The sequence below is a fragment of the Ranitomeya imitator genome, chromosome 1 (assembly GCF_032444005.1).
Source record: "Ranitomeya imitator isolate aRanImi1 chromosome 1, aRanImi1.pri, whole genome shotgun sequence".
Taxonomy (NCBI): domain Eukaryota; kingdom Metazoa; phylum Chordata; class Amphibia; order Anura; family Dendrobatidae; genus Ranitomeya; species Ranitomeya imitator.
Window position 1 is genome coordinate 799,562,319 of NC_091282.1, and position 12,873 is coordinate 799,575,191.

General features: G+C 42.2%; 1 protein-coding gene across 1 annotated transcript in view; it reads left to right on the top strand.

Moving 5' to 3' along the window:
- The window catches only part of LOC138648456 (extracellular tyrosine-protein kinase PKDCC-like), a 36,538-nt gene extending 24,554 nt beyond the window's left edge, over positions 1-11,984 (top strand). The window contains exon 7 of the mRNA XM_069738255.1: positions 10,800-11,984. Coding sequence (XP_069594356.1) covers positions 10,800-10,810 — 11 coding nt within the window. The 3' untranslated portion in view covers positions 10,811-11,984. The remainder of the gene's footprint in view (positions 1-10,799) is intronic.
- The last annotated feature ends 889 nt before the right edge of the window (positions 11,985-12,873 follow it).

Below are 12,873 nucleotides of genomic sequence, written 5' to 3' on the forward strand. Positions count from 1 at the left end.
ATAGACCCCTCAAACTGACTTCAAATGTGAGATGGTCCCAAAAAAAATGGTTTTGTAAATTTCGTTGTAAAAATGAGAAATCGCTGGTCAAATTTTAACCCTTATAACTTCCTAGCAAAAAAAAATTTTGTTTCCAAAATTGTGCTGATGTAAAGTATACATGTGGGAAATGTTATTTATTAACTATTTTGTGTCACATAACTCTCTAGTTTAACAGAATAAAAATAAAAAATGTGAAAATTGCGAAATTTTCAAAATTTTCGCCAAATTTCCGTTTTTATCACAAATAAACGCACAATTTATTGACCTAAATTTACCACTAACATGAAGCCCAATATGTCACGAAAAAACAATCTCAGAACCGCTAGGATCCGTTGAAGCATTCCTGAGTTATTACCTCATAAAGGGACACTGGTCAGAATTGCAAAAAACGGCAAGGTCTTTAAGGTCAAAATAGGCTGGGTCATGAAGGGGTTAAAAGCTACAGGAAGCGACTAGAAGCTGTTATTTTTGCAAAAGGAGGATCTACTAAATATTAATGTCACTTTTCTGGTGGGGTGCCCATACTTATGCACCTGTCAAATTTTGTTTGAATGCAGATTGCACATTTTCTGTTAGTACAATAAACCTCATTTCAAGGCAGAAACATTACTGTGTACAACAGTTATTAGATATATGAAACTGAAATAGCTGTTGCAAAAAAAAACAATTTTTATAAAACATTACACTTAAGATTAATGGGGGTGCCCAAACTTTTTCATATAACTGTATATTCTTGTACATATAGGGCAGTATTATAGTAGATATATTCTTGTACATAGGGAGCAGTATTATAGTAGTTATATTCTTGTACATAGGTGGCAGTATTATAGTAGTTATATTCTTGTACATAGGAACAGTATTATAGTAGCTATATTCTTGTACATAGGAGCAGTATTATAGTAGTTATATTCTTGTACATATAGGGCAGTATTATAGTAGTTATATTCTTGTACATAGGAGCAGTATTATAGTAGTAGTTATATTCTTGTACATAGAGGGCTGTATTATAGTAGTTATATTCTTGTACATAGAGGGCAGTATTATAGTAGTTATATTCTTGTACATGGGGCACTATTATAGTAGTTATATTCTTGTACATGGGGCAGTATTATAGTAGTTATATTCTTGTACATAGGGAGCAGTATTATAGTAGTTATATTCTTGTACATAGGGGCAGTATTATAGTAGTTGTATTCTTGTACACAGAGGACAGTATTATAGTAGTTATATTCTTGTACAAATAGGGCAGTATTATAATAGTTATATTCTTGTACATAGGGGCAGTATTATAGTAGTTATATTCTTGTACATAGAGGGCAGTATTATAGTAGTTATGTTCTTGTACATAGGGGGCAGTATTATAGTTGTTATATTCTTGTCCATGGGGCAGTATTATAGTGGGAATATTCTTGTACATAGTGGGCAGTATTATAGTAGTTATATTCTTGTACATAGAGGACAGTATTATAGTAGTCATATTAGTGTACATAGGGGCAGTGATATAATAGTTATATTCTTGTACATAGGGGGCAGTATTATAGTAGTTATATTCTTGTACATAGGGGCAGTATTATAGTAGTTATATTCTTGCACATAGAGGACAGTATTATAGTAGTCATATTCGTGTGCATAGGGGCAGTATTATAGTAGTTATATTCTTGTACATAGGGGGCAGTATTATAGTAGTTATATTCTTGTAGTACATTGGAAGCACTTTTGAGAACCAAAAATGTGTTCAGTCTAGTTCATAGTGGATGCTTTCCTGAAACGGAAAGTACTTGCAAGCAGCATAATACAAAGAATATTCTTTGTATTATGCTGCTTGCAAGTACTTTCCGTTTCAGGAAAGCATCCACTATGTATTTCCTTTAAGTAGAGGGCTTTTCGGTCTCTTTCGTCCCGCTACATTTAGCCCAACTTGGGTCTCTCCCTAAGGTGGCTAGCATATATGTATTCAGTCTAGTTGGCATTTCTCTTATCCTACTATCTCAACAGAGGGCTACACTAGCATATAGGGGAAGCTTCCACCCCAACAATATCCCTTTTGCCCTATTTTTTATGATTCAAGTGGGTACTGATTTTTTAGTCTCATCCCTTATTAATGCTTAAAAATGAGCTATTATATTTTAAAATTCCATTTTTATTGTATTTTAAAGTGAGACTATTATATTTTTAGATATTTTAGTACTTTATTGATAAATACTCTTGTAGGTGCTAGGTGCAATTCAATTCTTAGGCTGTGTTCATATGACTTTTTTCCTGGCATTTTTTGAGCATGTATAAAACCAAGTTGCTTTTCATACATTCAGGCTGTTAAGTCTCTTTAAAATGAACAGGCCATTATACTTTACAATATAAGTCAGCAGAAAGGCTAAAAAAAATCCCAAAAGATGCCTAATGGATGGCAAAAAAAACTTCCAAAAGCAGATGAAAAAAGGAAAAAAAAATGCAAGAAAAATGGTAACAAAACACTGCAGGAAACGTTGACAAAACCCTTTGAGGGGAAAAAAGAAAACCATCTGAATTTCCCGAAACCTTGATTTCTGATGGGGAAAAACTGTGGTAAAAACACACGAAGAAATGATGAGTTGTGTTTTTTAACACGATTAAATCCACGCATCATAAATTTATGGCTTGTGGTTGTGGCGGATGTATGAGCAGCCTTAGAAACTAAGACTCCCTCCCATAGGCCCCCTAAAACACTGTCACGGGGAGCCAATGGATTATCGTGGCCTACTAAAGGCCCCTATAACTGCCATCTTTGGTTTCCTGTTATGCCCCAACTTTTGGTTGAACTTCAGTGTAAAGTGAAAATAACGTTCTCCCTTGAATTCCTGTAGTATTGCAGTATCAAGTATCAGTGATGAAATGTACTTTAAGAGGAAAATAAAGTAAAAAACTTTAGAAAAAAAGGTTTTATATAACTTTCAATCAAGTGAATTGGGCCTTTATTTTGTTTCCATGGGGGGAGGCTTTAGTGCAGTGACATATTAATTAGACAGGTGTTTTGGTGCAGGATGGAAAATTAAATTACATTTCTGAACCCGTGAGCAGACACCCAGCCCTCTGCTTAATGGAAAGGTTTCAAAAATAATAAATTATAAAGCGAAGCTGAGCAAATCTTCTGTAAGGAGTGAGGAACATACAGGTGATGATGACGCTTTTCAGTCCGGCACAAATATTCTTTCCGTGAAAGATGTTTCTAACCATAAAAAAATATATATTTTTGTAATTTATTTTTTTATTTTATTTATTTTTAGTCATTTCTTATAGTTTGTGATAATTACACAATGGATATTAAAAAATTAACACACACTTTCTGTTACTGCATTTTTATTTTTTTATTCTTTATTTAAATTGGGATTTTGCCCGTTTTTCTATACTTGTTTTTAGAGTGTTACATTTTGAATCTTTCAAAATAAAATTAATTGATGTAATCTATTTCAGTAAAACCAGGTTTAATTAAATAGGAGAATGTGATGGGAAGACTGAAGCGTGTGAGAATATGCCAGCTGGAAACATTGGCACACAGCGTAAGCAATTGATAGGGGTAACAGTTCACACTACAGACTACAGTGGCCATTTTGTTATATTGGTTGAGGCGGCCATTTTATATCATGTTCTCGTCATACAGGAGTCAGGCTGTATATAGCGAAACGGCTGTTTGTAAGATAAACTGAGGCTGCCATTTTACATTATCTTCTGATCATAAAGCTGATTTTGCACAGGGAAGTCAGCCATTTTTAAGAAAAGTTAAAGCTACGATTTACTTCATGCTTTCGCCACACTGGAGTCTGTCTTTATACAGCGAAGTCAGCCATTATGAAAGGTTAGCTAGGCCGCACCACTTTGTGTCATGATCTTTTCATTCAGGAAGTTGACTTCATACAATAAAGTCAGACACATTTTAGATGCGCAAAAGTGGCCATTTTACTTCATGTTCTCATCATTCATAAGTCAGACGACTTACAAGAGATGAGGGAGAGAAGACTGCCATCTGTACATAAGGAAGGAGAGAAGCCTGCCATCTGTATATAAGGAGGAGGAGAAGCCTGCTGTCTGTAAATAAGGAGGGGGGAGAAGTCTGCCGTCTGTATATAAGGACGGAGAGAAGCCTGCCATCTGTATATAAGGAGGAGAAGCTTGCCGTCTGTATGTAAGGACGGGGAAGAAGTCTGCTGTCTGTATATAAGGGGGTGGATGCCTGCCATCTGTATAAAAGGAGGTGAGAGAAGCCTGCCGTTTGTGTATAGTGAGGGGGGAGAAGACTGCCATCTGTATGTAGGAGGGTGGTGCTGTTATGGACAGTAAGGAACACGCTGTTACTTTAAGAGACTGCACCCCCTTGTCTGGCAGGATGGAATGTTCTGCTCCTCCTCTGCAATAGACTGTGTGAATGATCTGGACTGTGCAGATGGCAGGGGCGGAGCCTGAACAGCTATGTGAGCTGAGGCTGCTGCAGAGAGAATTTTGTGCTGATAGCTGCAAGAGAGAACTGTGTCCTGATATAGCTGCAAGAGAGGACCCCCAGCCTGTATCAGAGTGGACTTGTGAGATTTGACTGACTTTTCTGTGTGCAGCGAGGGTGGCTGTCCTGTGTTAGTTTGAGGAGCCACGAAGATACCAAGAAAGGGATTTATAGTTTCCAGGAGCACCTCCAGGACCCAGAAGCAAGGAGAAGACCATGTTTTACGGAGCTGACAGAAAGCCGTGCGCACCACCGTACTAGACTATTGACTGAATCTGAGTCCCCAACATCACCGTGAGTTTGTTCCTGTTTTGTGCACATGTCAGGGCCTAGTGTAGGCTTCAATAGTCAGAACACGGCAGCTGTGAGGCCTGCTTAGTAAAGGCCAGGGAGGTTATACGTAGAGTAGCATCATTCTTTGTTTATTGTTTGCATTTACTTGCGTGACGTATATTGAGTCTGTAACAGATTGGAGCACCGTGCTATTTTACAGACAAGCTAAAGAATATAACTCTTGTAAATTTTCTTTTGCCATTGCACACCCGTTTGCATCTTCCTCATCCACTTCATTCCTTGCCTTCCAATAAATCTACCCTTTGTTTGCACCTCATCTTGTGTACAGTAGTCTTCCTGCACTGTGGTGGTCCCCCGGCCATCGCTTCATGTATAAAAAGAGTGGATGCCTGTTGGCTGTATATAAGGAGGTGGGAGAAGTCCGCCATCTGTATATAAGGAGGGGGGAGAAGACTGCCGTCTGTATATAAGGAGGGGGGAGAAGACTGCCATCTGTATATAAGGAGGGGGGAGAAGACTGCCATCTGTATATAAGGAGGTGGGAGAAGTCCGCCATCTGTATATAAGGAGGGGGGAGAAGACTGCCGTCTGTATATAAGGAGGGGGGAGAAGACTGCCATCTGTATATAAGGAGGGGGGAGAAGACTGCCATCTGTATATAAGGAGATGGGAGAAGTCCGCCATCTGTATATAAGGAGGGGGGAGAAGACTGCCGTCTGTATATAAGGAGGGGGGAGAAGACTGCCATCTGTATATAAGGAGGGGGGAGAAGACTGCCATCTGTATATAAGGAGGTGGGAGAAGCCTGCCATTTGTGTATAGTGAGGGGGGAGAAGACTGCTATCTGTATATAGGGGGAGGGGGGGTGGATGCCTGCTGGCTGTATATAAGGAGGTGGGAGAAGTCCGCCATGTACTATATAAATGTCTAAGGGTCACCTCCGTCTTTCTGTCTGTCCTTCTGTCTGTCACGGATATTCATTGGTCGCAGCCTCTGTCTGTCATGGAATCCAAGTCGCTGATTGGTCTCGCCAGCTGCCTGTCATGGCTGCCGCAACCAATCAGCGACGGCCACAGTACGATTAGTCCCTCCCCTGCAGTCAGCGTCCGGCGCCCGCTCCATACTCCCCGCAGTCACCGCTCACACAGGGTTAATGCCAGCGGTAACGAACCGCAGTATACCGTGGGTAACTCACTCCGTTACCGCCGCTAATCTAATCTAATGTTAAAAATAATTTTAAAACATTATATAATCACCTTTCGCGATGCTCCGGTGACCGCTCCATGCAAGCGGCAGGTTCCGGTGCCAAGGATGGTATGGGAGAAGGACCTGCCATGACGTCAATATACTACGTGGCTGGGCAATATACTACGTGACTGGGCAATATACTACGTGACTGGGCAATATACTATGTGGTTGGGCAATATACTACGTGACTGGGCAATATACTACGTGACTGGGCAATATACTATGTGGTTGGGCAATATACAACGTGGCTGGGCAATATACTACGTGGGCTGTGCAATATACTACGTGGCTGGGCAATATACTATGTGACTGGGCAATATACTATGTGTCTGGGCAATATACTACGTGGCTGGGCAATATACTACGTGGCTGGGCAATATACTACGTGACTGGGCAATATACTACGTGGCTGGGCAATATACTACGTGGACATGCATATTCTAGAATCTAGAGTACCCGATGCGTTAGAATCGGGCCACCATCTAGTCTGTATATAAGGAGGGGGGAGAAGCCTGACGTCTGTATATAGTGAGGGGGGAGAAGCCTGCTGGCTGTATATAAGGAGGTGGGAGAAATCCGGCATCTGTATATAAGGAGGGGGAGAAGACTGCCGTCTGTATATAAGGAGGGGGGAGAAGCCTGCCATTCTGCTGTCAGCAGTGGTCGTTCTCGAAGGCGACAAACTAAGCAAAAGAAAGTATAAGCTTCAATATGTGAAGACTGACTGCCAATTTGGACAGGCAGCAATCTACAAAAGAGCTTCCATTTAGTATTACCTGACAATATCCATCTATAGAGGGGGAATGATCTATGTGTGTCTGTGGCTCCATGCTGACCCTCGAGAATGGGTTAAAAAAGCAACGACCTGGTGCTCTGTTGAATTATGTTACCCATGATTAGTTTACACATTTTCATTTGGTAACATTCGACCACGTTTACATTTTACTAGACAAATATTTTTTCACTAGTGGGAAAGTGATGAGAGAAGCTCGGTGATATGAAAATTGAACAATATGATGATCCTTAAAGATGGACGCCTCACACACCTCCATCCTGATTGTTCTCTTCGCTGCTAAATTCCTGGAACACTTTGTCTTAATCCAGCATTTACTTTTAAGAAAATTAATCTCCATAAAACAAAAATCTGCCGCTGCTTGAAAAGTGCAGCAGAAAGTTACATGTGGTCACCACCATGCTTTCATGAGGTCCCGCCTCTATATACTGCCACGTCCAGCTAGAACGACGTTAATTGCAGTCGTTCAGTATATATGACACGGTTGGCACTGCTGGGTATTTACCAGATGCTGCACACTGGCAGGAGGGTAGGCGGTAATATTAGCTATTTCAGTGTAGAACTTTTGCCGGCCAAAAACCATGTGATTGGCAGCGTTCTCCTGGACACTTGCTGCCAGCCGCGGGGTGCTCTGTACCTCTACAGAAATGTATAAAATCTCAGTAGCCCAAAAAGCAACACGAATAATCCCTGGTGAATATTAATATTCTGTAATAATACAGAACACAAACCAAATATTCCCCCTTATTTGTGATTCAGGTGAGGGGCTCCTTTAAGAGTCCCATATATATATATATATATATATATATATATATATATATATATATATACATACATATATATATATATACTAGATGGTGGCCCGATTCTAACGCATCGGGTATTCTAGAATATGTATGTCCACGTAGTATATTGCCCAGTCACGTAGTATATTGCCCAGCCACGTAGTATATTGCCCAGTCACGTAGTATATTGCCCAGCCACATAGTATATTGCCCAGTCACATAGTATATTGCCCAGCCCACGTAGTATATTGCCCAGCTTGCCCAGTCACATAGTATATTGCCCAGCCACGTAGTATATTGCCTAGCCACGTAGTATATTGCCCAGCCACGTAGTTCACGTAGTATATTGCCCAGCCACGTAGTTCACGTAGTATATTGCCCAGCCACGTAGTATATTGCCCAGCTACTCACAGAGCCATGTATACAGCACAGAGCCACGTAGTATACAGCACAGAGCCACGTAGTATACAGCACAGAGCCACGTAGTATACAGCACAGAGCCACGTAGTATACAGCACAGAGCCACGTAGTATACTGGCCAGTCACATAGTATACAGCACAGTCACATAGTATGCACCATATCCCTGTTAAAAAAAAAAGAATTAAAATAAAAAATAGTTACATACTCACCTCCTGGAGCCTCCGGATCGAAGCGGCCGGTTCTCGATGCTTGGCGTGCGGTCCGGTCTGAAGATTGCATTGTGGTCTCGCACGATGATGACGTAGCGGTCTCGCGAGACCGTACGTCATCATCTCGCGAGACCGCAATGCATGCAGCGGTCACCGGGGTGTCGCGCGGAGCGGAAAAGGCCGGTTCCTGATCCGGGGGGGCCACCAGAGGGTGAGTATGTAACTATTTTTTTATTATTTTTAACATTAGATATTTTTACTATTCATGCTGCATAGGCAGCATGAATAGTAAAAAGGTGGTCACACAGGGTTAGTAGCAGCGTTAACCGAGTGCGTTACGCGTTACACAGCGGTCAACGCTGCCATTAACCCTGTGTGAGCACTGACCGGAGGGGAGTATGCGGACGCCGGGCACTGACTGCGGGGAGGAAGGAGTGGCTATTTTTTTCCGGACTGTGGCCGTCGCTGATTGGTCGCGGCAGCTATGACAGGCAGCTTCCGAGACCAATCAGCGAATGAATAACAGTGACAGAAAGACAGACAGACAGAAGGACAGATGGAAGTGACCCTTAGACAATTATATAGTAGATATATGGGGGATCAGGGGGTCTGGTCTGGGGCATTATGGGGTCTAGTCTGGGGATTGCAGTTGTGTAGGGTGTTTGGTCTGGTGTCTCTGCCTGTCAGGAAGGATAGTCTTAACATATGAGTTCTGTTTTAGTTTAAGGAGCATGGTCTGGGGGTCTGTATTTATGGGGACCAGAATTAATTTTTAAAGAGGTCTGGTCTCAGGTCTGTAATAACTTAGGTTGTCTGATCTTTGGTCTATTTATTTAGGGTGTCGAGTCTGGGATCTGTACTTATTTAGAGGTTCTGGTCTGGGGATTCTATTGTGAGGGTCAGGTCCTAGGTTTCTATTAGAGTGTTAGGTCTTGTTTTTTTTTAAGAGGTTCAGTTCTGAGGTCTCTATTTATTTGGAGGGTGTGCACTGCGTGTCTGTTTAATGGTATAGGGCAGGGGTGGGAACCTCTGTCCCTAGGGCCCCATGCGACCCACGATGACATTGTCTGCGAGACCCCTGGGCAGATTTCCAAGCACTCCACTGCTTGGGCCAGCAGCCACGTCATGCTGGCTCTTTAAACCCCCACTTGCACTGTGAGCATGGTCACGCAGCATTCACCACTGAACACTGCATGCGTATGCCTTGAAGGATTACGTCCTCTCGCTGGCCAGTGCCAGTGTGAGGACTTACTTTGTGGACGGAATTAGCATGCGTTGGGCTCCCATTCCACATATGAAGAGAGCAGCAACAGCCCTCCCCTCCCCAATGATATCTATATCCCCTACCCTCCCCAGTTATATCTATACCCCCCAGCCCTCCCCAGTGATGTATATCACTGAAAAAAATTGACCACATTCGACAGGAAATCATCTCCCAATCTCTTCATACCATGCACTGTCCTCCCTCCCCCACTGCATCCAGTTCACTCTCTGACTTTGAACCAGTTACAGAAGAAGAAGTAATCAGGCTCCTTGCATCTTCTCGCCCAACCACTTGCACCAGTGACCCCATTCTGTCACATCTGCTCCAATCCCTTTCCCCGGCTGTCACTTCTCACCTTACAAAAATATTCAACCTTTCTCTCACTTCCGGTATTTTTCCATCCTCATTTAAGCATGCCATCATACATCCATTAATTAAAAACCATCCCTCTCTGAAACCATTAGCGCCTTGAAACAGGGCAAGAGCCCGGGCCCTGATGGGTACTCAGCAGGCTTTTACAAGTCATTCAACACACTGCTTAGTCCAATACTTCTGAAAGCTTGCAATTTTGTCTCCCTTGGGGGATCGTTCCATACACAGGCACTCATCGCTCACATAACAGTTCTCCCTAAGCCGGGCAAGGACCCCTCTACGTGCGATAATTACCGCCCGATCTCTTTAATAAACCTAGATATTAAAATATATGCAAAAATGTTAGCCAATAGATTATGTCCCCTTTTACCAAAACTAATAAATCAGGACCAGGTGGGCTTCGTTCCAGGACGAGAGGCGAGGGATAATACAATTCGAACTATCTCTCTAATTGACAGAGCGGGCAGAGAGGGGGACCCCCTGTGTATCATGTCAATTGATGCTGAAAAGGCCTTTGACCGGGTCCATTGGGAATTTATTTCTCAGACCCTAGAGGAAATTGGCTTAAAAGAAAACATGCTGCGTAGGATCTCCGCCCTGTATTCTTCTCCTAGTGCTCAGGTCAAGGTAAACGGCACACTATCGGATATGTTTCCGATCAGAAATGGTACAAGGCAGGGGTGCCCACTCTCTCCCCTCCTATATATCCTAACAATGGAGCATTTAGCTGTGGCCTTGAGAAACAATCCATCAATTAATGGTATAAAACTACGTTCTGAAGAGCACAAGCTAGCACTTTTTGCAGATGACATCCTGCTATACGAGGGGCGATCGAAAAGTAATGATAATCGGTTATTTCTATTGCACACAGAAATTAAAATAAAATGTTTTCTTCTCTCTTAGGTACCCACTAGTCCAGGAAAAAAAAATTACTTAAATAGAGCACGATTCCCGGGAGCTACATTCATTTGAATATGAACTGCCGAGGAGTGAACATCAAAATGGAAAAAAACGAGCTCAGAGCTGTCATCAAATACCTCTGCTTGAAAAAAATGACTACCAAAGACATACACAGCGACTTGGTGGAAACATTGGGGGACTCTTCTCCTCCATATTCCACAGTTGCACGCTGGGCCAAGGAATTTAAGCTGGGAAGAACATCGACGGAAAATGAACATTGTGAAGGACGCCCATCCACGTCCCTCAATGAAGAAAACGTGAAAAAAGTTGAAGAAGTTGTATTGGCAGATCGAAGAGTGACTATCAGGCATGTAGCTGAGGTCACAGGGATATCATATGGCAGTATTCAAAGAATCCTTGCAAAAGAATTGCATATGAGAAAGGTCTCCGCGCGTTGGGTGCCAAAAATGTTAACCGACGAATAAAAGAAGAAACGAGTTGACATTTCAATAGCAAATCTCGAAAAGTTCCAAGCAGACAAGGAAAATTTTTTGTCACGGTTTTTGACCATGGACGAGACCTGGATCCACCACTTTGATCCCGAAACTAAACAACAATCGATGACATGGAAACGAGCCGACGAACCGACGCCGAAGAAATTCAAAGTGTCAAGCTCAGCAGAGAAGGTTATGGCGTCCGTTTTTTGGGACGCTGAAGGAATTATTATGGTGGACTATTTGGAGAAGGGAGCCACTATTATGGGCTCCTACTACGCAGAACAAATAAGAAGATTGCGGGAGGCTATCAAGGAGAAAAGGCGCGGCAAACTGCGGGCTGGAGTGTTGTTTCACCAAGATAACGCGCCGGCTCACAAAGCTGCTGTTGCCATGGCTACCATTCAAGAAGCGGGCTTTGAACTGGTGGAACACCCCCCCCTATTCACCAGATCTAGCCCCCAGTGACTTCTTTCTCTTTCCTTGGCTCAAGGAACACCTCCGGGGCAAGAAATTTGACGAAAATAGCGACGTGATAACCTCTGTTGGGGATTTTTTTGAGGGTCAAGATCAAGAATTTTTTTCGAAGGGAATTCTAAGTTTAGAAAAGAGATGGACTAAATGTATAGACTTGTTAGGAGACTATGTAGAAAAATAAATTTATTTTTTTACTATATTCATTGTGTTTAGTATTGATTATCATTACTTTTGGATCGCCCCTCGTATATTACGTCTCCCTCCACGAGTCTACCAAACATCATTTCGGAGCTACATAAATTCGGCCACCTAAGTAACTTCAAAATGAATTCCCATAAATCGGAAATCCTAAACATTTCACTCCAACTTCCTTTGGTGGATCAATTAAGGAAGACCTTCCCATTTAAATGGTGCTTTGATTCCCTTACTTATTTAGGTATTAAAATAACAAGCAAAACGTCTAAACTGTTTGAAACCAACCTTGCGCCAACCCTACAGAAGACAAACTCAGACTTGGAGAAATGGCACAAGCTCCAATTGTCCTGGCTGGGTAGGATCAATGCAGTTAAGATGGACCTCCTGCCTCGCCTCTTATATTTTTTCCAAACAATCCCCCTATACCTACCAGCTTCCTTCTTTTCCCGCCTCAAACAAATAATCACTCGTTTTATTTGGTCTCATAATCGAGCACGTATTTCATATACAACATTGCGTAGATCTAAACCGACAGGCAGATTGGGTCTCCCGGATCTCGCGATTTATAGTTATGCATCATTGGGAACTTGTATCCTAGACCTTTATCACAGCAAAAACAACAAAAAGTGGGAAAACCTAGAAAACGATCTTAATGGATGCGACTCCCAAGTGGTTCTTTGGACAGGAGGCAGGGGGCTAGGACCAGGCACCTACATACCCTTCCTCACACGAAACATATTGCTTCTTATTAAAAACCGAAACAAAGACCTTCAGATCACAACTCTCCCGGGCCCCTTAATTCCAATTTATGACAATTCTGCTTTTCCGGCGGGACTGAATAGAAAGACATTTCTAAATAAGAGAAAAGATTCCAAACCCATCATCCACGACTACTTAAAAGAAACTGGGAT